This window comes from Eublepharis macularius, chromosome 2, assembly GCF_028583425.1.
Source record: "Eublepharis macularius isolate TG4126 chromosome 2, MPM_Emac_v1.0, whole genome shotgun sequence".
NCBI lineage: Eukaryota > Metazoa > Chordata > Lepidosauria > Squamata > Eublepharidae > Eublepharis > Eublepharis macularius.
Window position 1 is genome coordinate 66,364,104 of NC_072791.1, and position 26,877 is coordinate 66,390,980.

At 38.9% G+C, this 26,877-nt stretch overlaps 2 protein-coding genes across 2 annotated transcripts in view; one reads left to right on the top strand and one right to left on the bottom strand.

Annotated features, from left to right (window-relative positions):
* EXD1 (exonuclease 3'-5' domain containing 1) overlaps positions 1–7,101 on the bottom strand; it is a 63,535-nt gene extending 56,434 nt beyond the window's left edge. Inside the window, exons 1-2 of the mRNA XM_054972057.1 lie at positions 6,978–7,101; positions 4,070–4,248 (exon numbers count right to left, since the gene is read on the bottom strand). Of these exons, the coding sequence (XP_054828032.1) occupies positions 4,070–4,202 (133 nt within the window). The 5' untranslated portion in view covers positions 4,203–4,248; positions 6,978–7,101. The remainder of the gene's footprint in view (positions 1–4,069; positions 4,249–6,977) is intronic.
* A 429-nt stretch (positions 7,102–7,530) lies between these two features.
* CHP1 (calcineurin like EF-hand protein 1) overlaps positions 7,531–26,877 on the top strand; it is a 31,615-nt gene continuing 12,268 nt past the window's right edge. The window contains exons 1-2 of the mRNA XM_054972820.1: positions 7,531–7,772; positions 22,298–22,370. Coding sequence (XP_054828795.1) covers positions 7,706–7,772; positions 22,298–22,370 — 140 coding nt within the window. The 5' untranslated portion in view covers positions 7,531–7,705. The remainder of the gene's footprint in view (positions 7,773–22,297; positions 22,371–26,877) is intronic.

The following is a 26,877-nucleotide window of genomic DNA, read 5'->3' on the forward strand; positions in this document are numbered from 1 at the left end:
CTTCTGCCTACATGATACCCTATTCCCAGGTCTGTCCCTAGGTTCTATCAAGCAGATGTGTATTGAGCGCTCCCAGCTGACAAGGATTTATTGTATGCTATTTCAAAATAACTATGTTAAGACATGGAAATAAATTAAAAAGGATATGTTAAAATGGGATAAAGTACAGCTGTTCTTGTTGAGGAGAATATCAGTTTTCAAGATGAATGTTTTACATAGGATGTTTATTTTTGTTCCAGACAATACCTGTCTTAACTTCAGAAGTACCATTTAAACAGTGACAAAAGGATATTTCAACATGTATATGGCAAAGGAAAAAACCAAGAGTTAAATACAAAATTTTATAGGATGCAAAGGACAGAGGTGGCCCAGGTTTAACAGACTTGAAGTTGTATTTCCCTGCCTCATGTCTAATGTGGATGAACGAATAGATGCTTCTGAGAAATGATAGGCTCTTGACTTTGGAAGGTCGTGACCTGAGATTTGGATGGCATGCTTACTTGTGGTATGACTCTGCCCCAGATGTCCTGGAATGTGTCTTCAGAGCTGTGACTGGATGGTCGAAGCAGAGTTGGCTGAGACTGAATCCCTGAAAGACGGAGGTCCTGCATGTGGGTCTAGGGTCCATGGGTGCAGGACTCTGGCTCCCCGATCTCGATGGAGCGCCACTTATGTCTGTGTTGAGAGTGAGGAGCCTGGGGGTAGTCCTGGATGCTTCCCTGTCTACAGAGGCACAGGTCGCAGCGGTTGTTCGATCCTCATTTTTCTATCTAAGACAGGCTCGACAACTTGTCCCTTACTTATCGACCCATGACCTTACGACAGTGATCCAGGCAACGGTCACCTCCAGATTAGACTACTGTAACTTGCTCTACGCAGGTCTACCCTTGGGCTTGATCCAGAAATTGCAGCTGGTTCAGAATGCAACTGCACAGGTGGTTGCCAGAGCTCCAATCATGGCACATATAACACCCATCCTCCGTCAGCTGCACGGGTTACCGGTTGAGTACCGGGTCCGGTTCAAGGTTCTGGTGCTGACCTATAAAGCCCTATGCGGACTGGGCTCAGCATACCTTCGGGACCGCTTCTCCCCATATGTTCCCTGGAGGTCGCTTCAATCAGCCAATAAGCACTTGCTGATGGCCCCTGGCCCCAGGGAGGTCCACTTGGCCTCTACCATAGCTAGGGCCTTTTTGGTCCTGGCTCCGACCTGGTGGAACTCTCTGTCTGACTTCCTACAGACCTTCTGCTGACCCAGAAGTGATGATTTGCTGTCCTGGATGTGATATTTTCATGAACCAAATGAACCGGTTCGTTAACCAGGGCAGGTTCTTGAAATGCGACAAACCACGAACCACATGGTTCGGTTCGTGTCCATCTCTAATTGTCAGTATATGATAACTGTTGCTGATAAATTAGTAAAAATGAGTAAAGGTATGTCAAACAAATGTTGGAAATGTAAGCAATATAAAGGGACATCTTATCATCTTTGGTGGACTTGTTCTAAAACAACAAAATTTTGATCACAAACTCCTATGATAATACATAAAATTTTGAAGAGCAATATCAGCTTAAACCAGTAGCCTTTTTGTTGGGACTAATGGATAAACAGAAAATAAACATGGTATCTTCTTTCTATAAATTACAATGGCAGCTAGGTTTTTATATGCACAAAAATGGAAAAGTATAGTATTGCCGTCAATGGATGACTGGATTGTGAAAATGATGGAGTTAGCGCAGATGGCTAAACTTATAGCTCTAATCAGAGATAAAACATTGTCTACATTGGGCTTTTAATCTTATTAATAAAATAAAAGTATTCTGGAAAAAAAAGTTTCCAGTTGAAACACTGATTTGTAGGCACATGGGGCCCAATTCAGACTGGGACCAGGGGTTGTGCTGAGAGGGATCTTAATCCTTTCCCTAACATCATCTTCCCAACTTGAAATGGCCCTGGGGGAGCTGCTTTTTGCCCTTTGTGGAACAAATCCATATTGTACCCCCCATGCTTGAGAATCTAAGTTTCAGCAGGGACCTCCCAGCACACATCTGTTTAACAGAACGAGGAGATGGACCCAGGAACAGTGTATTGTAAAAAAAGACTTTATTAAGGGAACCACCTGACATCTTATGCATCAAAACAGACTTTAGTGAGGGGCGTGATGTCGCTTTGGAGGAAGACAGTCGCATAAACCTGAGCTCCACTCCCCCCCCCACCCCCGAGAACAAATTTCAATATCTAAATATCTCACGGAGATATGAACACCCAAAATACGGGTAAGCATAATGCAGAAAAGAAGAATGCAAACAACAAAATTTCTAAAAAACTCCAAGACTACTTCCCCATGCCTCAACTAACTGAAACTCAAAACGGCATTGGAGACGAAGCGTCTAAAATGGCGTCTGAGGCAAACGCGGCAGGTAAAACTTTGCCCGAAACGGATCTGCCTTTATTACTTCAAAGCAAAGAATCTTGGACAAAAATATAAAACTGACTGATCAGATCACTGACATAAAACTCGCTATCACTAAAGCTATTCAAAAAGCTGATTGCGCAATGGATCTGAGTATCTCATTGCAAAACGAAATCCAAGACTTACAAAAAGAAAATAATTTAATGAAAAAGAGAATACAACCCCTAGAACTTTCAAATCATCAACTTAATCTTAAATTTAGAGGGACTGAAGAGGAAGAAGCAATAAATGAAGACCTAACGGCATTCCTAACAAAATGGTCAACAAAAATCTGAAAGAGGCATCACCCTGCTAATTACGAAAGCATACCGGCTTGGCTTTCCAAACAACTCTAGAAGGGAAGGGCCTAGAGACATTTTAGCAACAATCTCAGACTGGAGATTAAGGGAAAAGATCCTAGAAACAGCTAAACTACAGAATTCACTCTCATATAATGGAACTCCATTGCTGCACTTACTGATCTGCCCAAAGAAATCCTCAACAAGAGAAAACTGATTACAGAAACTCTTAGAAAAGCAAGAATAGACTACAAATGGACAAACCTCACAAAACTTAAAGTTAAACACAAAGGAAAAACCTATCTGGCAGAAGATCAAGAATCAGGCTTGAACCTGCTAAAGAATATTAACCTGGAGACACCTATGGACTCTGAGAACTCATCCCTTAAGAGGAAAAGATCACAACCGTCTGCTCCCCAAAAGGGTAGCAAACTTTCAATCAGACAAACTCAGTAGTCATTTTCCTCACAAGCATTTATCCGTTGTAATTTATTTATGATTGTAACCCACCCTGAGCCTGCTTGCACGAAGGGTGGGCTAAAAATCTAATCAATCAATCATTTCTTACTTGTCTGCACTGAAATAACTAAATGTAATTTAACAAACATAGTGTTTATTAGCTTATCGTTAAAGATTTGGGGGAGGGAAAAGAAAAACATTATTTTAATTTCGGTTTAGCTCCCTGAAGTCGTACGGCTCTTCTACCTTGGTAAGTATACCAAGTACCTAGGTGGGGTTTTAACCCATAAGGTGTAGAGAGCTGTTTAAATTGCAAGGTCAAGTGTTTTAATTTTAAAATTCTGGGTTGTTGTTTTTTGCTTCTGTCTAGCGATAGTCTATAACACTTGATTACTGATTCTAGTTAATTATATCTTTCTTACAGGAGAAGTGGGGTAGGTTAGGGAAGGGAATACTAAATCTCATGAAGGGAAAGTTTACTTTAATTCATCAAGCTAGGGGAAGGGGGAGATGGTTCATAATTTCAGCAAATGGGGGGATAGTGGATTGTCTGTACAAATGATAAGACATACTGTTAAATTCTAAATCAGTGTTTCATATATCCTTAATTGAAATTAGTCCTAAGATGTATAAATATTCTAATATGCAATACCAAAGTTAAGTTCTTCTGTAACTATCACTTTTTTGTTAATGAATATCATCCCCTTTGTTGTTACTGAAAATATTGAAAAAAATTAAAAAAACAGACTTTAGTATGAAAACAAAAGCTGTCCCCACCCTGATCTAGAAGAAAAAGAGCCTATTAAATTTTAAATAATATTGGATAGGTATAAAAATAGTTCTAAACAAAAGCAGAACCTCTATTTATAAAGATACTTCGGTTGGAATCCACATGTTGCAGCATTCCCTGGAATCTGCTACATTTCAGTGTGATTTTCACCATCTTCCCCAGAATATCATTGAGAAAATGATAATCGCTGCTAGGATCCATTACAGTGTGTTTTCCATGGAATCTGGCTTTCAGCCTAGGTGAGAAACTAAACAGAGAAGGCTTCTGTTAAAATGTTTCCAGAAATATCCAAAACCAAAAAAGAACTAAAGTTACTGATAAAATTAGTAAAACACTGTTCTCGTTTAGCTTTAGATTCTAGAGATATTATTTGGGGAACAAAAAGTATAACCAACACGCGCCTAGAAGTGAATTCTTAATACACATAACAGCAAAATAGAAAGTAATAAATAGTAGTAGACCCAAGAATGTGGTCAATGCTTGTTAAAAAAAACCAGGACTACTAGACAAAGTGATTTGAGAGAGAATATTCAGTCCCAAAATCAACTACTATAATTCACAAACATTGGAAATCAAGATAGTTACAGTTGCTCAGCACATAGCTTTTCCACAGAAGAAACATCAGGTGGCAAGCCACCACCTTAACAGTAAACAATGGAAATAAAAAACAGTCCGAGTATTATATAAATAAATCAGAGAATTTGATTTTAGGCAGTAAAGTGTTAAATTTTTCCCTCCATATATGCTGAAGCCATTTAAAAAGCTCTCTAAAGGAAAATGGCATTTAAAACATTTTGTCTAACAAAACTGTAATTTATCATTGACTAACAAGTATAATTTATATGGATGCACCTAGACTGCACTACACATTGAGGGGAAACAAATGAACAATACCTTTAATTAAAAACAAGAGAATGTTTAGAAAAAGGCTATTGCATCAAATTCATATTACTGTGAGTTAGTACATCAGTCCTATCGCTGCTATTTTATTTTTTTATTTATTCTTTATGTCATTTATAGTCTTATATCTTTTATAGCCCTTCTCACTGAGACTCAAGGCATATTATGTAGTGTGAAATTAGTACAATCAATATCAAGGACATTTCAATAAACAATGTTACAGGGTAAATAAATGCAAGTTTACAAAGACATAACATTAGCAAAATTCCAACGCAGAATTGAAGAAATGCTGAAACAGAGCATAATCAATTCTAGGACTGACGTTAGACAACACAGAACTACCCAGTAAGGTCATACTTAAAGTAACAGATAGTATTTAAGGGAACATTGTGGTGAAGCCTATGGTCCTTAAGTCGTTAGTGAAGTATCTCTTTGAGACCACCTCTCTACAATACAGCCCTCCTATCTGAGTAAAAGGCCCTTTTGAATAATTCAGTTTTGCATCGTTTGCAGAAAGCCAGGTGAGTGAGGGTTTTTCTGACCTCTTCAGGTAGGCTGTTCCATAAGGCAAGGGCCACCACAGAGAATGCATGTGTGTGGGCTGCTGTTGATTTCACCCATGTGCAGGGTGGATATAATTAAGGTTCCTGCCAAATCTCTGCAATCCTTAAAGCAGAAATTCATACTAATCTGAACAGGTTAGGGTTACAAGTCACTCAAACCCTTAAGCAGAGTAATAAACTATTGCTGGCTTTCAGAAATGTTTCTTATTTGAAAGGAATACCTGTTCCATAAGACCAGTTTCACCAAGACATGTCTTATTTCAGTCCACAGAACCACTGAGGACAAACCACTATCACATTGCCCAGAGTCCTCCATTTTTTATATTTGGATCAGGTAAACTTTGTGAAAGAAGGGTCAGAAAAAGCCTCATGTTGCTTTCCAATGTAGAACTGTGGAACTCAAAGAATGCAGATCCAAGGGAAGACAGGGGAAACTAGCAGCATGTTTGCAAATACATATGCAACTTTATATTAGCTTAAACCGGTTTGCTTGAACTAGTAAAACGTGGTTTACATTCATTTCCATTTAAATTTAACTAACAGAACAATCCTAAGAATAGTTATAACCTTCCAAGTGCATCAATAATGTAATGTAACTCACATTATAGATATATGTGGGTCCCATGTAGGTAAACAACATTCATAAGAATGCATTTTAAAGTTAATTTAAGAAAAAATAATGCTGCAACTGTGTGGATAGTAGCCACCTTTTGGCCCCAGCAGAGCTCCTTTCTCTACTGTTTCTAGAACAAGAAATCTGAAATTATATAATAGTCCCACAATAACAAGGGGGTGGGGAAGTCCAGGTTTCAACTAATAATAAAGCCACTGTAGCAATATATGCTATTGTACTTTGGCCACATCAGGAGAAGACAAGATTTTCTGTAAAAGTCAATAATGCTAGGAAAAGTGGAAGACAGTAGGAAAAGACGACCTAAAACGAGACACCTTGACTCAGTAAAAGAAACCATGTCCTCTAGTTTGCAGGATTTGAGCAAGTCTGTTAATGATAGGACATTTTGGCGGTCTTTCCTTCATACGGTTGCCATAGGTTGGAGGCAACTTGAGGACACATTAACACACAAGCAAACAATATATGCAGTGTGGTCTTAAGACAAAGCAAGAGCATATTAAAGGAAATAAAGATAGAAAACTGCGATATGGACCCATAGATCATTTTTAGAGTTTTGAATGCATCACCAGCTTTGGAAAGTATTCATAGGACTATAAAAATTAGATATGAGACATTATTTGGCAGAAACGTTCTATGCAACTATTGTATGATCCTAAATATATTACTTAGAAGTTAGATCCATGGAAGTTATTTGCTAATACTATAAATAATTTTAGGTCTGCAATGTATCCTAGTAATGGATACTAAACCAGTAAGCCAATAATCTAGCTTTTGCCTCAGTCACATATACTCCACCATATGGTGGCAATGGCAAAACACAAGACACATTTCCTTTAAAACAAATAAAATTACATAGTGCTCCCGTTAGAGTAGGCCCACCTGTCCCTTTGAAGGCTTAGAATTTGGCTCGGGGTAGAATTTTATAACTTCAAAAAGGAAACGAGTTTATCTGTGAACTACAAGTTGGCTTGGCACCACTGAAAAAGAGAAAAGAAGGTCACGAAAGGGCGTGCCTCACGCCTAGAACAACCGTTTCCAAGGCTCTGAAACCATTTCAAACTTTCAAGCGCCTCATTACTCCTCCGCGCTCAGTGACTTCCGGGCCACACCCGTTCCTGAAACATGCTAGGAACCCGAGCGGAAGGTCAACAGCCTCTCTACACGTGAGAATAGGCGTCACGGACGCCCAAGAACACTAAAGAAAGGAGGGGGGGTAAAAATTGCGCCACTTCAGGGACTATTGGGAATCTCTTCCTTCACAAGACACCACATAGCTAAATTGCTGCCGGGATTTGTAGTTTTTAGGTAACATCTAAGATCCGCCTGCAGTGACGTCAGAATCCGGTCAAATAGGAGAAACAGCCGACTGGTTTGGAATGTATCGCTCTACGCAGGCGCACTTCCGACAGGCCGGGCTCTAGTTGTACTCAGCGGCTGGGGGAGGTGATAGGAGGTGTCGCGCGCTTGCTTAGTCCCTTGCAATCTCGGCAGTTGGCGCAACGTCGCTGATTGGCTGGGTGGCGCAGCAGAGTCTCTCCGGCTCTAGGCTTGGAGAAGACTAGTCTCGCGGTTTCCTCTGCCTGGTACTTCTCGGTGGGGTGACAGTGATGGGCTCCCGGGCGTCCACTTTGCTTCGGGACGAGGAGATCGAGGAGATCAAGAAGGAGACGGGCTGTGAGTACCTAGACGGGTCGGTCCGACCTTTTTTTTTCTGGGCCCGGACCAGTCGAGAGGAGCAGCTGGGTCTGCGAGCTTGGGGAGAAGCCGGAGTTCCTTGGAGTCAGTCAGTCCCAGCTGCCAAAACATTTCGCTCTCTTTGTCTCTCCCGTTTCTCCAGTAGGATGCGGGTTTGGTTGTCAGAGGGCTGCGTTGTCTGCCCCGCGGGCTTCAGCTTAGCTGTAGTAGATGAAAAGAGTGAGGCGCTGCATAAGAAACTAAACTTCGGCATGTGTTTTCTCTGTGACCCACGAGAAGCGGCACCTGCAAAAATTCTCCTGTGTATCTCTTAAAGGCATAGGAACCCTTTTGTTCTGTTCTGCTCCATCAGTACGCGTGCCCCGTGATATTAAAGGTCGTGTTCCTAAACACAGCCCAGGGAAATCTCTCTTTTTGGCTAAAGTTTAAAAACACCTTTTCTCATCAGGTATCTTATTGTCATGTTTTTCAAGGTGTTGTTAAAGTCGTATTAGTCTAGAGTAGCTGCCAATAATTAACCTGAAAGCCTTGACACAATGGAGTAAATACAGTTGCAATATTTTCTTGAGTATGTGGGCTTATGATCTTATTTTTTTTAACATGGTGATCAGTTAATCTCCCCATCCCAAAAGCACTGGCACTCGAGGGTAGAAAAGGAATTCGTGTTGGTAGATAGCTATAGGTCTTCCTCTGTTTAATTAGTTGTGAACTGCTTAATATCTTTTGGAATCCTGGCAAGATCTATTTTTGTCTGGTGGCAGGGAGAAGTTTAAGAGAGTAGTGGAGATTTTAACAGCACTTGAATTTGTTTATTTTATCCTGTTTTGAATAACGTAACCAGCTTAAAATGTTTAGTACCTCAAGTTTTTAAGTGACATGTGCTGTAAGTATAGTTAAGCTTAGGTCTCTCACCTCATCCTGGATATGTGATAGCTGATGGTGGCAATGTAAGGAGTTAAACTTACTTGCGCTCACATGTCTTCTCTTATTTGTTAGTACTAAATTTATTACAGAGGTAGGCATTCAAAACAAGTCCTGGCTTAAATTATGCTTTGTTTTATTAATGCCCCAATTTGTGTCAAAACCACAGCATCACTTCCTGAAAGAATCTTCAAAATGTGAATTGAAGGAGGAGATCTTATGCTACCTCCTTAATACGCTTTGGGACATTCAAAGGGATAGATGTCAAAGCAGTAGTCCATGTGTGGTTTCTTATTGCATACACTTTTATGTGAGTGTCTTTACAAGCAGCAAATCAGTGAGTGCATCTGTGTTTATTTATAGTACTTCTAATGTGAAATGTGTCACTACCTTCATCTGGTTCACCTTCATAACAATCCAATGAGGTCATTGTAATTCCCATTTTACAGATGAGATAGTGATTTGCCCAGGGCCATATGGTAAATTGTTGGCTAAGCTAAGAGATCCTGATGTTGATCTCCTATAGCCAAATACAATGGTGTGCATTCGGTAATGCTGCATACAGTAGTGGAGATTTAACATAGTATTAGGATATCAGGTTTGCAGTGCTTTGTTCTGTACAAGAAAAGCCCAGCAGTTACTCTGATTTCAAGTAAATCGCAAGGGCTCAGCTCCTGAGGGCACAGCTCTATCAAAGGGAGGGCAGAAACTCTTCCACCATGCCTAGATCCAGCAGAAAGACCCTTCTTTCCCATTAACTGCCATCAAGGCAGGCACATTTCATTATACCTAGCTAACAAGCCCCCTTCCCTCCAGTTTGTAGCTGCCATTGATGGGGTTGTTCTAAGGTAAGTTGAAAAGTAGCCAGGTAACCCTTCATTGTGTCTGGATAGAGCCGCCGCTGATCTCACTTTCACAGTCTAGAACATTTTGTATTCAGTTTAGTAATTTGTACTGGATTTTTGTTTGTAATCTGCTTTGGAGGCTAGTTTTTGTCAGGAAAGGAAGGCAAAATATTATTTATGATTTTAGTGCATGTATATGCTACTCTCCATATACATGTCTAAGACAGTTCGCAACAAAATTTCATAAATTAAAATCCATTATGGTGTGAATAAATCTTAAAGTTTAAAATCTATAACATTACAGTGCAAAATAAAGTGCATAAATTGTGCTATAACAAAAAGGCAGATGGATTTTTGTGCGTATTAGGGTCAGGTGTGCTTGACAGAATAGGAATTCTTAAAGTTCAAAGTTAATACAAGATGGTGCAATAGTGCAACCTGCAATTCCTGATGATGTGGGTGATTTTCTACAGACTGCTCTTGCATGATCAGCCTCTCTTTTTTCCAGTTGCTTAACTGCATCAAAAGAAACTAAAAATACAGTAAATGGTTTCCTGGTATTACTTTTTGTAAGCAACTGCTGTGGTTGCCATGGGGATAGTATATCAGTAAGGATAGGCTGACTGATAGCAGCTTAGCTGGGAGCGGTGATGCAGGAAATTATACCAAAGGTACAGTCACTAATTACTTTCTGGAAGCTCTCAGTCAAAGTGCTGAGAATTGTGTTAAGGTATGTGCCATTAAAGGGGCTACATGTTGTCCAAGATTCTCCTTTGTGTGAATATCTTACCTTAAGTGGATGATCTGTCAAGTCTAATTATATTCTGTAGAGTAAAAAGTCAAACTCTGTAGATAAATCATAAAACTTGACCAAATATATTTTGCACCAGTCTGTTTCTGCTAGCTATAAAGAGGGACAAAAACCTTCATGGAGCATTAAAGCCCCACAATTTTTGCCAAATGCTACATAATTTGGCTTCTCACCTCACCTGGCTTCTGATATTTTGCCAGATGCTACCTACATAATTTAAACCTTATCTTTGCAGCCTCAAATATTAAAAATAAATTGATATATATTTTAACAAAAACCCTGACATTTTTCAGATGCCAAATTTTATGCCAGTTAGAGATTTTGTGCTTGTATTTCTTGGAATGTTTTCATAAGTGTAAAGTAGTCATAGGTCTTTGACTACATTATAAATAATCTGCATGTGAAGGAGCTGCATCTGAAGAAGTGGACTCAATTGAAACTTACACTAAAATAACATTAAAGGTGCCATTAGTCTCTTGCTTAATTTTATAATATATCTGTGACTACATATTATGAAATACTGCTGTTTGAGATCAACATTTGCTGTACTTCTACAGAAAGATCTGTATGCCTATGGGGCAATAAGTTTATAGAATGATTTCAGTATGTCTAGCCACTGAATCATTTCATGTTGAGAAATATTTTTAAATGTAAACAAGAGGTTTCACAAACCATATGTGCTGTATTAACTGGATGAGTGCAGCTTTCTGAAAGTCTCTCGTTTCTTATATTGTCACTAGATTTTTTCCCTTGGATCCTAAATATATTTCCTTTATGGTGTTTTACAACTTCATCGTTGTCATCCTTTCACCTTAAATTAAGACTAACCCAAATACTTCTTCTTACTCTTCATTTGGCTTTTCCTTTGATGTGTCAGGATACTTTCCTTGTTCATTTAAAGTATAATCCCAATGAGAAGTATTGTCAGTAGCTAAAGAGAGATCACATAATTATCATTATTGAATAAAGGTTAAAGCTCAGGAGTGTTCTTTAAAAAAAAAAGTCTGGATCCAAAAAACAGGTTTGCATAGTTCTAGGGTCCCCAACCTTTCTGAGCCTGTGGGCACCTTTGGAATTTTGAGCTAAGGGTGTTGTGTGCCACCACAAAATGCCTTTTATACAAGGCAGAGCCAAGTAGAAAATGGTTGGTAGATGAGGTGGGGCTAGGGTTGCCAACTCCACAAGATTTGCTGGGGCAGGGCAAGGAAGAACTGGGGAGGGCCTGGGGAGGGCAAGGAAGAACCTCAGCAGGGTTATAATGCCATAGATTCCACTCTCCAAGAGCAGTTTTATCTAGGGAAATAGCTCTTTGTCATTTGGAGATCAATTGTAATACTGGGAGAGGCTGGCAACCCTAACCACAGAGCCAAGCATGTACAAGGAGGAAGGGAGGTTTAGGAATGTAAATAGAAAAGGCCCAAGAGAGATAAAAGTCCCACTCAGATGTTGCCCAAGGAGGTGGAAAGGGGGAATAAAACAGACACAATTGAGAGGGAGAATAAATTGGATTGGAGGGGTGGGGGAGAGGATACACTGTTTTACTCCCTGCCTAGCATTTATTTATTTTCCTACTCAGTCTTCCTTTCTTCCCCCCTCCCCAGCTGTAACGGCACTGCACAAGGAAGCCAAGTGCTTCTCTTCAAAGCCAGAACAGGAAATAAAATAGTAAAGTAGTTCCTGCCCCAGCATCTCTCCCTCCCTCTCTTTCTCCAACAGCCAGTTGCATACAGCACAAGCAAGTTAAGTGCTTCTTTGCTTTATGCCTTGCCATGGCTTTGACGAGAAGTGTTTCGCTTTCTCTTGCTAAGAAGCTGGGCCTGGAGTAAAACACTGCTCCCAGCCAGCACCCCAACTGCCTACTCTCGCTCCCTCCTCTTCCACTGCACACATGATAGGGAAGGGGTGTCCCCTTGCCCCAGGCTCCCTCTCAAGTAGGTGTTACAGCGAATGTCAGCAGTATATTCCTTTTATTGGTACAGACACTCATAAAATATACTCAGACTCAGTCTTTTATTTAGTTGATTACTTGGAATTGTTATGAAAAATGAATTTAGTCTGTATCTTGCAGCTTATGGAGTGACATTGTCTTCTGTGCTACAATTTAAAATTTGAATATTTGAAGCATGAAATATTTCAGTATAAAGCATTACATAATGAATGATGGTCTAAGAGAAAGAATAGAAATTTTACCATAGATTGTTTCACATGTTAGATTTCCCCCCCAACATTCCAAAGAGTTCATAGTAACTTACATGGCCTTCCCAGACAATTTCTCATTCCAGTATTAATCAGGAGCAAACCCTTGTAGCTGTGAAAATACATACAATTCCATTATTTAGAACTACTCCTGATACTTGCAGTTGATACCATATATGTGGCCCCTTTTTAATGGTACTGGGACGAGGACTGTGAGACCTGCCTTTGGCCCTACTAAAATCAGATGGATATTGCAGCTTTCTTCTACCATTAAACTTCTTCTCTTTCATACTTCTGATCTGTACCAATCTAAGACTTGGTTCAGATGTCATGGCAAACCATGATTTGTTGCTTTGTGAGCAAGCTGTTCACTAGGAGTGTTCTGAGTGTTAAGACTACAGTATTATTTCTGTGGAAAATGCTTTGTATGCCTAAATGGGATTTTTTTAAACACTTTTTTTGGCTGGAAGTATTGTTGTTTGCGCTGTGTGGTGCTATGATAGAAGACTTCAGTGATGCTAAGAGGTATTAGCTTAATTGAATTGCTTGTTGACTTCTGGCTTGTAACAACTCCCTGATTACAGACACAGGAATGTTGTGCAGGAATGTTGAACAAGGCACATCCATTTTTCCTTCTGTGGAAGTTAAGATAACACTGTATGATGGACTGGTAACTTGTCATCTTCATTGCTTACCTGTGGCATCTTTGTTTAGAGTAGTTGGCCTGCTTTTATATTTATGCACATTGCTTATGGTAATAGGAAAGCTACTCTTACACTGAGTGATATAGTTGTGGAAGAATTGTGATGTAGATTACTGTGACCAAAGAAAGTGTCTTAAGGAAAGGCCACAGTTGATAAACTAACAGAAACTGGGCAAAGGTGCTATGGTCAGGAGTATAACACAATTTTTTGACCTTCATCCACTCTGTTTACCACTTGCTGACAACTATTCATACCTACAAATGTAAAATGTCCATAAATTTTGAAACCGTGGTGGATGGAAAGGTTTTTTTCAAGGAAAAAAGGACATTTTGGGAAGGCTTGAAATATATACAACATTAATTTTGCTATCAAACCTAAACTTCTCTTACTGGTTTAACAAAAAAGCATCATATATACCTTAGCATACTAAATTAATGTGATGCATTGTTTAGACCATTGGTAGGTCCAGGTTAAAATACCTACTCTTCCATAGGAGCTTGCTGAGTGACTCTGGGCAAGTTTTACAGTCTCAGCCTAACCTATCTCATAAGGTTGTTGTGGGGCCAAAATGGTGGAGAGGAGAATGATGTAAGCTGCTTTGGGACTCCACTGAAGGAAAGTGTAGGGCTTAAATGATGGGAATAAATAAATACTATTTTCTGTAAGAAAAGTTGCAAATATAGTCAATACTTGTGAAAAAGTTGCAAACTGCTGCACCCTATGCTACTATTGCAAATGTATCTTAATTATTGCTGGCTGAGAGGTAAGAAAAAATAAAAGTTGAAGGTTGGAAATCAATTCCCTAGTAAACAAGGTATACTATTTGGACAGAAACACTGTCGTACAGCCACAATAGGTAGGACTACCAGCATATCTGAACATCAAGTTAATCTTTGAAACATTAAAATCATTAGTAATATATTATTAAACACATAGCATCATATTAATTTATCAAAATAATTTACATTAAAACAAAAATAGTCTTGAAAATGTGCATTTCTACAGTATATATATATTCATTATAATTATCTAATGCTGTAGATTGTCTTATACAAAAAATATCATACTACACGTTTTGAATAAAACCTTGTCTTTCATTTCACTCATTTAAAAAAAATTCAAGAGTGTTTTTTCAGTGTTCTTTTAATTAGAACAGTTGAAATATTCCTCCGACTTCCATGCTACATGCTTTGAACGAGTGAAATGCTTCTCATTCAAAAACAAAAAATAGTTCCATGGCAAGAATGGGTAGATCCCCTCCACCCACACAAGCTTTTCACACTCCTTGCCACCTAGGCAGATAAAGGCCAGCAGTCCACCCTCACATGCTACCTGCCTAGCCTCCACTACAGCAGGCAGAGAGCCCTGACCCAAATCCTTACAGGGTCTCCTCTCTCCTCTTCCAGAGGCTCCACCAGACAGGCAGCCAGTTCCCTGTATGTACCTCTCCTCACTCAGCTACAGCCCAGGGCTATTGGGGAAAGGGAAACTTGGAGGTTACTGTCCCTATATATACATACTTGCCACCATTTAATTCACTAGGCCTATTGGTTGTGAGCACTGTGTGTGTGTGTGTGTGTGTGTGTGTGTGTGTGTGTGTGTGTGTGTGTGTGTGTGTGTGATAATATTTCCCCTCAGTTAACAACTTCAGGCCAGCAAGGATTAAACTTACTGCCCATTCCATGTGTCTGCCCAAGAGACGTACGTCGGTGGCAGTAAGATGAACAGTCCAACATAAGTTGGATTGGCCACCAACCCAACTCACATTTAGCATCTTGTGTAATCAAACCCTGAGCAAATGTCCTCAGGAAAAATAAATGGGGAGAACTCACTCCCCCGTTTTCTTTTTTTTTCTGGGGCTTCACATCTCTATCCAGGACCAAACCTAAACTGATCTGAGGGGGGAAAGTTGGGAATCATCAGTGTATTAATGACAACTCTCCAAATTCCTGTATTTCTCTGCTATGGAGGAGAGGAGAGGTTTTTATAGGATCCGAAATTCAGAAGAGTTCTAGGCAGTAAGAAGTGAAATAATCCTCCTATCCTAAGAATAGTGGTTGTACCATGTTGGTATTCAGTATATTCATGCTGCCAGCATTAGTTAACGACAAGAAAATTCAGTTCTGGTTGGATCACATCCCTAATCCCCTGCATTGCCTAATCCCAGCAACAGCCATATGCATTGTGTTGTGGAACACTTTCATGTACCTACTGAAACAACAGGAATTATGTCAAATTGTATTGCACTCCTTTTGTGCTATTTATCAAAGTAGAGCTGTTAACACTTGCAGACTGAGTTTGTTATAGGAATAATTCAGACTTCTTGAGATCAAGCCCATATTTGAGCTGTGATCATTCTACTTGAAGGCTACAAAGGAGTTCTTGTATTTGCAAAACTATTTTCAAATCTGATCTGTCCAGCAGAAAAAGAGTTACTAGATAGTGCTTATTATAGCATTTGTCCATCTTATCATGTCTCTCCCTATGTTCCATCATGGCAATTTCATTCATCTGAACAGGGCCTTCTGCAGGTACAATTTTGTACATGGGCAAAATCAAGAGCTGCCCGTACACGTGCATTCTCTGTGTTGGCCCCCACTTTATGGAATGGCATATCTGAAGAGGTCAAGAAAGCTTCCACTCTCCTGGCTTTCTGGAAATGATACATAACTGAATTATTCAAGAGGGCTTTTTAGATAGGAGGGTTGTACTGTAAGGAAATAGGTTCAAGGAGATGCATAAGTAAAGGGATAGGGACCATAGATTTTATTAGTACTGTGTTGCTGTAAGTATAATCCTACTGGATAGTTTATATCAGTGTGAGCATTGGTTATGCTCTGTTTCAGCATTTCTTCAACTCTGTATTGGATTTTTACTGGTTTTAGATGTCTTTGCAAATTTGCGTTTATATATTTATTATATTGTTTATTGAATTGTCTTTGAAATTTACTGTACTAGTTAACACTATGAAAGCTGCCTTGAACCTCAGGGGGAAAGGTGGACTATAACATACATAAATAACAAATTTAAAATCAGTCAAAGGTATGTTAACTATACCACCTTTTGTGTAATAGTATTTTTCAAACCCAACTAAATGCTTTTAAAGACAAGGTGGACATGCTGTAGACATGTACAGCTCTTAACTCTAAGATGCATTTCTAAACCTAGAAGGTGCAAAAGAGTAAAGAAACTTGTTTCAATTTGTGCAAACCTCAGGTTTTCCAAAGAGCTGCATGAGGATGCAAATGAAGGCTCAGAAGTTTCAGAAACTGATTCTAATTAGAGACTTGAGGTGCTAATACTTTAATTTTGTACATAATTAAAATGCTATAATGTGTATGCTGAGAGTACACTACTTAATAGTAGAATGCTTTAATGTTATAAAGTTTAACTATATATCAAAATATGGTATTAGTTTTATTGTGTGATCCTTTTCTCACCAAATAATATATTTTATGTAATTTCTCACAAACTTTGTATTTTCTGTTTAACTTCTATCTTCTTCTACTTTTCAGATAGCAAAATTTAAGATGCATGCGCTAAGGTAGCATAGAGTGCATTTGTTTGCAGTTCTTTCTCAAATATTGGAAATATTTGCAGTTTTGCTTGTAGAAAACTTTAATGGCAGGTATATGTTAAATGGTGCAATTTTATACACTACATAGGTTATAAAGAATGTAGTTTATGTTGTTAAAGCAGTAAAATTGGTTTAGGTTTGATAGGACAGTACGTATTGCATATATTTCAATTTTCCCCAAAATTTTCAGTTCAAAGTTTCTGGAAATTTCTCTAGTCTGAACTCTTAATTCAGTCTCTTTATATAGAAAAAGTGAATGTATTGTTATAGTTTCATCTCAGAGCAGTATACATGGTACTCCCTGTTCCATTTTATATCAACAGCTCTGCCAAGGTTGTTTAGGCTGAGAGATCAAGATCACCCCGTATGCTTCATGGTAGAACAAGAGTTTGAAACTGGGTCTCTCCAGTTCTAGGTCTGTGCTCCATCCTCTATAGCACAGTGACACACCAATGTGTGATCATGAAGAACGGAAGTAAAAAAGAAGTGGCTTTTGCATCTTAGACAATGTTGAGTGCTAAACTATTTACAATTCACCTTTGAAATGTAAAGCAGTTTCTTACTTTTGTAACAGCTATCACATGTGTTCACACTGTAACCTTTGGTCAATTTAGACTCCTGATAAGAACTGGAACTTTTTGTCTGAAAGCTTAGTTATTTTAGCAGTTATAGATAATGTCTCAAATTAATTTCAATAACTCAAGACCAAGCTAATTTTATGCAAACATGGCTAGTCTGACTGTGAGATATTGGGCTTATTTAGTTTAGCAGACTCACCAGTATTGTTAGAAGTCTGGCTATTCTACCCTTTCCTTGTTTTAACATTTACAAAGTAGAAATGTTGTGAATCAGCCACAAAGATATATGATAACTCATTAATTGGGATAATCCAAAAGCTTTTTCAGAGCTTCCTTGTTACCTGTAAATTGACAAGAATGAATGGCATTCACTCACAAAGTTTGGAGGAACTGATGGGGCAAGTTTAGAACCACCCCATACCATTTAGAAATCCTCTGTCTGCTAAGTGGCTTTTGTAAAAATGAAAGCTGGGCTAGGCCTTTGACCTAATTTCCAAAATAATGCAGGTTAGACGGAACCAACAAAAGATTAAGCAAATATATAAAACACATAGAAAAAGGCTACAAAGTAGATTGATATGAAGTGAGAAAAAAGGTAGTCATTGGCATTTGCAAGTCAGTACTGGAACGTGTCATCTGCAGTGCTTTATTTGAGGTGTCTTCTGCTGAGATTTTTCCAAGAGCATTTGTGGGGCAGCTTACATTCAGGTCAGCTGCCATCTCATGGGAGTGATACCTTCACTACCTCAGGTTTATTTTTATGTTTTTATTACCAAGAAGAGTAAGTTAAAAGATTTCTTTTTTCCTCACAAGTCAGAGGGTTAGCTGTGAATCTCTCTACACAAGACATCTGGCACATGTTCCTCAAGTTTGGGTGACACAGTGTTTCCTGGGAACTGTAGTTTTAAAACAGTCACTTGAGTTTGCTGTGGAGAGGAAGGTTGAAAATACAAGCAAAATTAGGTTATAGAAGCATTTTTCTAGTGTAGTTTACGGGCAAAAGCCTTTAGTCCCCCCCTCTGCATGCTTTTATTTTAAAAGACTAGAAAAAGGCTTTTAACCTAATTTTGCTTGTATTTTCAACCTTCCTTTCCACTGCAAACCCAAGCAACTCTTAAAACTACAGTTCCCAGGAAACATTGTGTCACTCGACGCTTGAAGAACACGTGCCAGATGTCTTGTGTAGAGAGAGACTGTGTTAGACTGTTAGCAGTGTTAGGATGTTGCAGTAAGTCAAAAGAGAACATTTTTTCCAATTTTTATATTTTTCTTTGGAAAACTCAAATTGTAAGTCACTCATTCAAATTGTTTGCCATTCAATTTTCCTATCAGAAAAATTGGATAATTGGGAAATTTTGAGGAGTGCTGAAAAAAAAACTATTAAACGTTCAAATGAGTGAAAAGCTTTTTAAGACAAGGTTTTATTCACTCAAATCATACCATGAATAAGTCTAAAGACTTTTTTCAGTTTTTTCAGTGGAAGATTTTGGGGGACACTGAAAAAACTCTTATAAAGCATATGTTTTTCTTTTGGAATGAATGACATATGCTAAAGCAGTATGGAGTGCAGCAGTGTGCAACTTTTTCACTTTAGTATTGGGTATATTTGAAATTGTAGAAACTTAAATTCCATGAGAGTGTCAAATAGTACAATTTAATATGCTAACATAAATTGTGCATTTATTTATTTACTTCATTTATACCCCACCTTTCTCTTCACTGGGAACCAAAAGTGGCTTGTAAATTTCTCCCCTTCATTTTATCCCCATACCAGCCCTGTGAGTTTGGTTAGATTGAGTGTGTGATGGTCAATGGTCACCCAGTGAGCTTCTGTGGCAGAGTGGGCATTCAAACTTGGGTCTTCCAGATCCTAGTTTAACACTCTAACTGCTATACAAACTTGTAAAAAGTCCAGTAGCACTTTTAAGACTAACCAACTTGCAACTGATGAAGAGAGCTGTGATTCTTGAAAGCTTATGCCTCAATAAAGTTGGTTAGTCTTAAAGGTGCTACTGGACTTTTTACTACACGGCTAACTCCTCTGGATTTATACAAACTTGGTTTTTGTTAGGGCAGCAAAATAGGTTTAGGCTTGATAGGAAAATGAGTGCTGCATATTTTCCCTGAAATATGCCCATTAAAAAAAACCTTTCCCCCCATCACCGCACAATTTCATGAAATTTTACATCTCCATACATGCACATGGATACAGAGGGGGAAATGACAATGGAAATAAAAATCCTTGAGATGGAAGAGGTACAGTTTTGCATAGATGTCTCTTGCATTTTGTGGCCTTACATTTTTCCTTCTATATCTGTTTATTTATTTATTTATTATTTATATTTCCATTTATATACCGCCCATCCCCAGAGGCTCTGAGCGGTGAACAGTTTAAAATCAATAAAAACAAGAAAGCAACAATACTAAAATCAATATACAAAACAATAATGATATATTTATATTTAAATGTTGATTGAGGATTCACTTCATACATCTGTTCCTACAATGTAATTCAGTGTAATTCAAAATCCTCAAACATGAACAGAAATGTTGCTACCTTTCCTGATAGGAGGCCTTCTCAGGAGATAGCTGACCCCAGCTGCTTCTAATGGCAGTCTGCAGTTCTGCTGTGCAAGCTACTTACATGGAAGGGGAGCAACTTTCCCATATCTGTCTCCCATCAGTGGACCCATTTGCAAGTAATGAAAGCAGCAGACTGGAGCCCTTTCCTGTTCTACATGCAGATTAACTGGAAGTGGACTTTTGAAAAGTAAAGATTTCTAAGAAATCAGGGAAAATGAAGATTTGCAAATAGAAACAAAATAAAGTTCCATATGTGGGACTCAAATGTTAATGGAATCAAAGCAATGCCAACAGGAATGGAGTGTGAGGTGTGACCTTTGAGCTACTGCCTAGTCTCTGCCTCCTTTTTTCATTCACTAGTCCTTGGGCATGACATTATTGGTTGGCATAGATGGATGTCTAGATTCATGAATTACCAAGTGCAGATTCTGTGAATGTTGCTGAGTTTTGCCACGTTAATTTGACCTTATATGTGTGGTCAGCAGAACGATGCATACTCACAAGTAGTAGGAAGCAAGCTGGACTGGGAAGAAAAAGGCCCTGGAAAAGGGCACTGTCCCCCTCCCATCCTGCCTCCAAGGGAGGAAAGGAGGAAGAACCTGCCTGACCTGCTCAGCCACAGACAGACCTGCTTCAGCCCATCAAGTAGAAATACTGTAGTGGTGGATATATTGGGTCCTATGTAGTTAGGGGTGAGGGAGGCCCACTGGAGACATTCTGCCTAATATTTTACAAATTTGGGGCCATCTGTGGCTAATTTTAACCCCTTGTTTCCTGTAACAAGCTGGACTTTTAATTTTTCCTTGTAGCAGAATAATAATATTATAATAGATTTATATACCACCCCTCAGAATGACTTAACACCCACTCAGAGTGGTTTACAAAGTATGTCATTATTCCCACAACAAAACACCCTGTGAGGTGGGTGGGGCTGAGAGAGCTCCAGAGAGAGCCATGACTAGCCCAAGGTCACCCAGCTGGCTTCAGTTGGAGGAGTGAAGAATCAAACCCGGTTCATCAGATTAGAGTCCCACACTGGGAGAAAAATTAAAACAGAAAGCAGAAAAACTGCCTCTTTCTAGCCACTTCAGATCTTCTGGATGGTGGCTGGCAATTCTTGTCATTAAGATTTTTAATCTGTTGAGCTTTGTTGTAGTAAACCAGATATTAATAGCTACTTGCCTAATCATCTATGCTAATAATTGCTTTCATACAATCAGGCAAGGAAGATTTTATTCAATGGAAGAACATTTTTTTCTTTTAAGCCAATGAAATGCTATGAATGAGAGCTGTTTTTCATGTTACAAAATTCATGTTGACCACCATCAGTACTTTGGTTCAAACCTGCACCTGGAATCCTGAATTGGGAACTCAACTCTCAGGCAGTAGGGATCTCATTTGGCTCATATCACAGCACACCAGAAGAAGAGGCTTAAGACTTCCTACTGCACTGTTTTCCTGACCTGAAATGGTCCTATGGGGACAGTGTTTGCCCCATTGAGGAAATTTGCATATACTGATGGTTACATGTAATTTTTCCAACTAGGAAAATGGCTTTTGGAGCAGTTTCAGGTCAGGGAAAATAGCATGGCTTAAGGTCCTTCTTCACATGTACTGTGGATTCACCCTTTCCTTCCACTGTGTACCTGAGATCAGAGTTCTTAGCACAGAACTCCCAAGTGCACTTTTTTAAAAAATTAAACAGAATTTTATTAATATAAAGCATACAATAAATTACAAGATAGCATAGATTAACAAGTGACAATTGGTAACTAAAACACAACCAATAACCAAATAACAGTATTATATACAATGTAAAGTAACAGTGACAAGGCTTAAATTCTAAGAACTACATTATAGCAATTCAAAAGCAGATTTGTGCACGTCTTTTGACAATCCCCACATGAACTTTGTAATATATGAATCAGTCCTGAATGATGTGGGCATGGATGGGCAGAAAAACTAGTAAACTTTTTTTGTTTGATAATAACTTTGGCTTTATTTGCAGAGATAAAATATTTTTTCTAACTATGTCATCCCTGCCCCTTTGAATAGATGTGTATCTCTTATTAGATTAACACTGTAGTGTGTGAATAATGGAACATTTTGCTTATTGGAGTAATGGCTGAAGTTACTTTCATTAGAAGTTAAACATCTGTAAGGACTTTACAAAATTAAAGTTCTGGCCACTGAACTACAACGGAGTAACTTCTGCTCCTGTATTCACTGCTATGGATTAACTAGTGTTAGTGTTACTGTTAAACTTGTCTAATTTTTCTCTTTCCTCAGTTTCTCACAGTCAGATTACTCGTCTATACAGTCGATTTACCAGTCTGGACAAAGGAGAAAATGGCACTCTTAGGTAGGTACTCTTCTTCCAGCTATTGTGCTGAAGTCCTTGCTTATAAAGTATAATTTACAATTGCCATCTATGCAAGGAGCTGGAGAAATTACATGTAGCCATCAGGATTAATACTCGGCCAAACTACAAGTGCATCAGACCACATAAGGAAAATTCAACTGGGGGAGGGAGGTATATGTTCACATCTGCAGCTGTGTAAGACTTCACATATGAAGTCTTATACAGTCAAGTCATTGGCCAGTCTCTCAGTATTTTGTACTCTGACCAGCTACTGTCGAAGTTACTGGTAAATAATCTTTTCCCAGGGCTTTTGCCTAAGGTCCTTTAACTGGAGATAAGGGAATGGGTTGGGTTGGTTAAACCTGGTATTCAGGTTCTGCATGCGAAGAATGTGCTTTACCACAGTTATCGTTCTTTTTCCCCCTTATTGCAGAAAGTGGATGGGAGGTGGAGTCAGATAAGTAGAAAGCAAGCTTGAGGGCAAAATAGCTATCTGGGAAGATGATAGAGAACTAAAACATTATCTTCCTACACTGCAAACATGAGAGGTACTGATCAAGTGGTGTGGTGGAATGGAAGGGGCTGATCAAAGGGTGCAGGAAGTATGTGGAGTAGGAGAGCTGGTTGGAGATTATTTAAAACACAGCTGTGGCTTATTTATCCTCCCTGGGGCTCTGATGGAACAGTAGGAATATTTCCAAATGTTGACTCAACCTAAAATAAGTAGAAATCCATTGAAGGGCATAAGATGGGCAACTGACTTTCTCACTTCTTGTCAGAAAATCCAGTCTGGCCCAGGCTTTTCAGCCCAATCAGATTCCTGTGTTCTGATTGTCCACTGTTTCATACTACCCCTCCTTTCTCTCTGCAAAGTCAAATGTATAAGCTTTGGGCTTAGTTATACCTAAGGCATTTTTTACACCAGAAAAAAGTGAGGGGAGGGGGGAAAATATGCTCATACCACGTAGCATATCTTCAAAAGGCAAGTACAATTTAAAAGCAAGTTTTGACTATTGATTTGTGTTTGTGGAGGTTAGATGTGTGTGTGAAGAAACAGAGAGAGGGAAGTTGTGAGAGAAAATATCCTAACACAAGTCGTCCTTTGCTGTATGGGGAAGTATTTGAAAAACAGCCTTTGTGTTTGTATAGTGTAATAACTGCAGAACACTTAACTAATCTTACAGGTAATAAAGCTTGAACCTTGTATGTCATCAAGAAAGTTAGCCAGTACATTGGTAGTTAATGTGAATAAGGAATAAGATAAGGAGTCAACTACAACATGTAAATATTAGACCCCTAGCTCTGTTTTTAAAAATAAAGTGGCTTCAAAAGGGAGCAGTTAAGCAAAGCAGCAAGATAAAGTGAATGGGGGTGTAGGATGCTGGCAGTGGCTGCCAATTCCCTGTTCTGAATTGTTAACTCTTTGCTTCTCTGCTTTCAGCTGTCTCAGTAAATTGGCTTTTCTATTAAAAATACATGCTATAATACATGTACAGTATATAGTTAGTCCCAGCCACCTCCCCTTTTTTCCTTACTTTAAAATAGTTTAAGCAAGCACAAGAAAAGTTTTTTAAAAATTAATGCTAGGTATGGTGGTGCAAAAGTAATAAGTGTCAGTGGTAGATTTGGATGAGGAGAATAAAGGTTCAAATATCCATTTGGTTAGGAAGCTTCTGAGGCTAGATCTCACTTCATAACAAGGTTGATACAAATGTAAAAATAAAACTGTTTTACAGAAATATGGCGAGTTAGATCCTATGATCTCTTTATGCTGCTCAAATGCAGCGTTCTGCTGTTTATACAAATTCTCCACTCACTGCAGACCCCCACATTGCATCCAACACTGCTTTAGGAAGATGGGACTGTCAAGCGGGAGGGAAATTAGGGGGGTATACTTTCAGGGGATTAGAGGAAATAATTCGGAATGTAGTCCTCATATGCAAAGGCTATATATTTTGGAATGCCACTTGCCTGGGTTTCATAGTAGGATGTTGGTTTTTCAAAAACATTTGGTTGGCCACTGTAGAAAATAGAATACTGGACTAGATGGGCACCAAGGTCATTCTGCTTAGGGTACCAGAAAATCTTGGGCTGGATGAGCCATTACCAAGTAATTTGGACTTGTGGGGCACCATATCCAAAAGGTTTGGAACAACTGCTCTAAATTAATTTTAGAATGAAGCAGCCTCACTTGTGTTATTTCATAAACTGCCTTTTTTGGTCATTTTCCCATTTAATCTTAGCACTAACTCATAATGAGAATGAGTGCAAAATACAGCAACCAAGCTATAAGCAAAGAGAATTAAGTGAAAGTGACCTGAATGTGGTAAGATGAGCTGCTGATTGTTCTCTTTCTGTTTGAGCAAATTATTTATACCGGACAACTTGCCACCTCTCGTGACTTTAAAAATTGTTTTATTAAATCTTTAGCTCTGAAATTAGTTCCTATATTCACTTTTAACATTGGAAAGTCCCCATGATTTACCCGTTATTTCTGTTTGGGGGACATGTCCGAATGAAATGCAGTGAGATCAAGAATTAGATCTTCGTCTCCAAAAGGATTGCCCAGTCTTCTGCAGTAGGGGGATACCTGCTGTTAGCAAACCACTCTTCCTTCCACAACTCCTTTGGTCAGTGGAAGAAATTTTTTAAAAATTGCCTGGCATCACACAGGACACATCATCATTTCCGGGGAAAACCTGAAAGTCCCATCTTGTTTATCTAGGAATTGTGATTCCTATAGCTGTGTGTCAACACTTTTCCCCCCAGAAATGACATCACACCTGACAATGATGATGATACCCATGTCCTCATCCCCCATTTTCTGCCAGGTTCCAGCCGTTAGCGTGCAACCCTAGTCCCCAACCTTGTTGAGCCTGCAGACATTTTTGGAATGTTGGGAGAAGGTAGTGGGTGCCACCACAAAATGTCTGCCAGGGCGACAGAACAATGGCAGAGTGTTGGAAGACTCCACAACATACTGGAAAATTGTAAACCAAGTGTCCTATGATAGAAGCAGCTTGTTCCAAATGAACAGTGCATGCAGATTCCATGGCGATGCCTCCTGGGTTCTTCTAAAGCATTTTCTGCATCAAGGAGGCATAGGGAAGTTAGGAAAACAGATTGTTTGTCTTCTGTTTCTAAAGAAAGGGGAAAGTTTGCTCCATGCATGACCCCAGGAAGAGGTTTCCATGTCCAGAGACATCGAGAAGTCTGTGTTTAGCTACATTACATCACTGCACTGGTGCAAGTGTCACAAGGATAAGAGGGGCCACTGGTGCAGAGAAGATAAGCCTGTTGCTGAACATGTGCCTCATGTAAATAACTTGTATCAAGTACACTGTTTATTCAATATAAAGTGAATGCTTCTCCATCGTACTTAGTAACATGTTGCTAAAATACACTCCTTCCAGGCAGATCTTGTTCTGAAATGTGAACAAACACAAAGTAATCATTTCCTGTATGTTCTAGCCTAAGCCAGGTGAAGTAGGTTTTAAATTGAGACTTGTGTACATAAAGCAAGTACACCTTGCATCTCAGTATTCATTTATTTTTATGACTTGTGCATATTTTCCATTTGGCATGCTTAGCAGATAGTGTCACTTTCATGGGCAAAATGGCATATTTAAATGCTAGTAACAATGCAGCAGAAATAGTCTTAAACGCTATAGTTACATGTGGTTAATTTTTAACTTTGAGCCCAACCATAAAACATAGAAATGTCTTTCCTGTGGTTTTTCATTTAAACTTCAAAAGCTGAGCTGGAGTGCTAATGGAAAACTTTAACAGTGCTGGGATTCTGACATTGACCTGCATTGATGGAAGAGTTACTTTTCATTGGTCACCTACACTGTTTGGAACTCTTGCCTTTTGTACTGATTTTATAACCGAAAATGGATACCCAGGCTGCTTTTCTCCCAATGTGTACCCGTATTGCCCAAATAAGTATACAGTTCAAAACGGCAAGTATGCATGTCATCTCACACCAAATGCTAGTTTTACTGGATCTTAAGAACGTAGCCTGAAAAATCTGCATTTGTTCCCTCTTAATTTGTTTTTATTTTGTAATATTTAGCCTGATCAAGTATGAGCTTGAAAGTTTACACAATGTTTTTCATTTTGTTGACCCAAGTAAAAGGGTATTACACAGATTTTGGGTTTTTGCTTTGGATTTTGCATGGGCCAATACAGGTGCTTACAGGATTTTTCTACAAGGGGTATAGCGTAACATTTTCTATACAAAGCTCTAATATAAAAAGATAAGCACAATAACCATTCAGAACTGTAGTAATGGGACATAGCAAGTCTAGGAAACCTTATTTTCCACATGTATTGTAAGAGGCAATACAGAGAGGCCATAGTACCAAATTTTCTAATAAATTCTAATTCATTGACTTCTTTCATTGAATAATGATGACTTTCAGGGCAGCAGCAGAGTGTCTGGGGTGATTGAAATGTTCCCTCTCTTGTTTCTGATTGTTCCTTTTTTATGGCAAACTTATCTTGT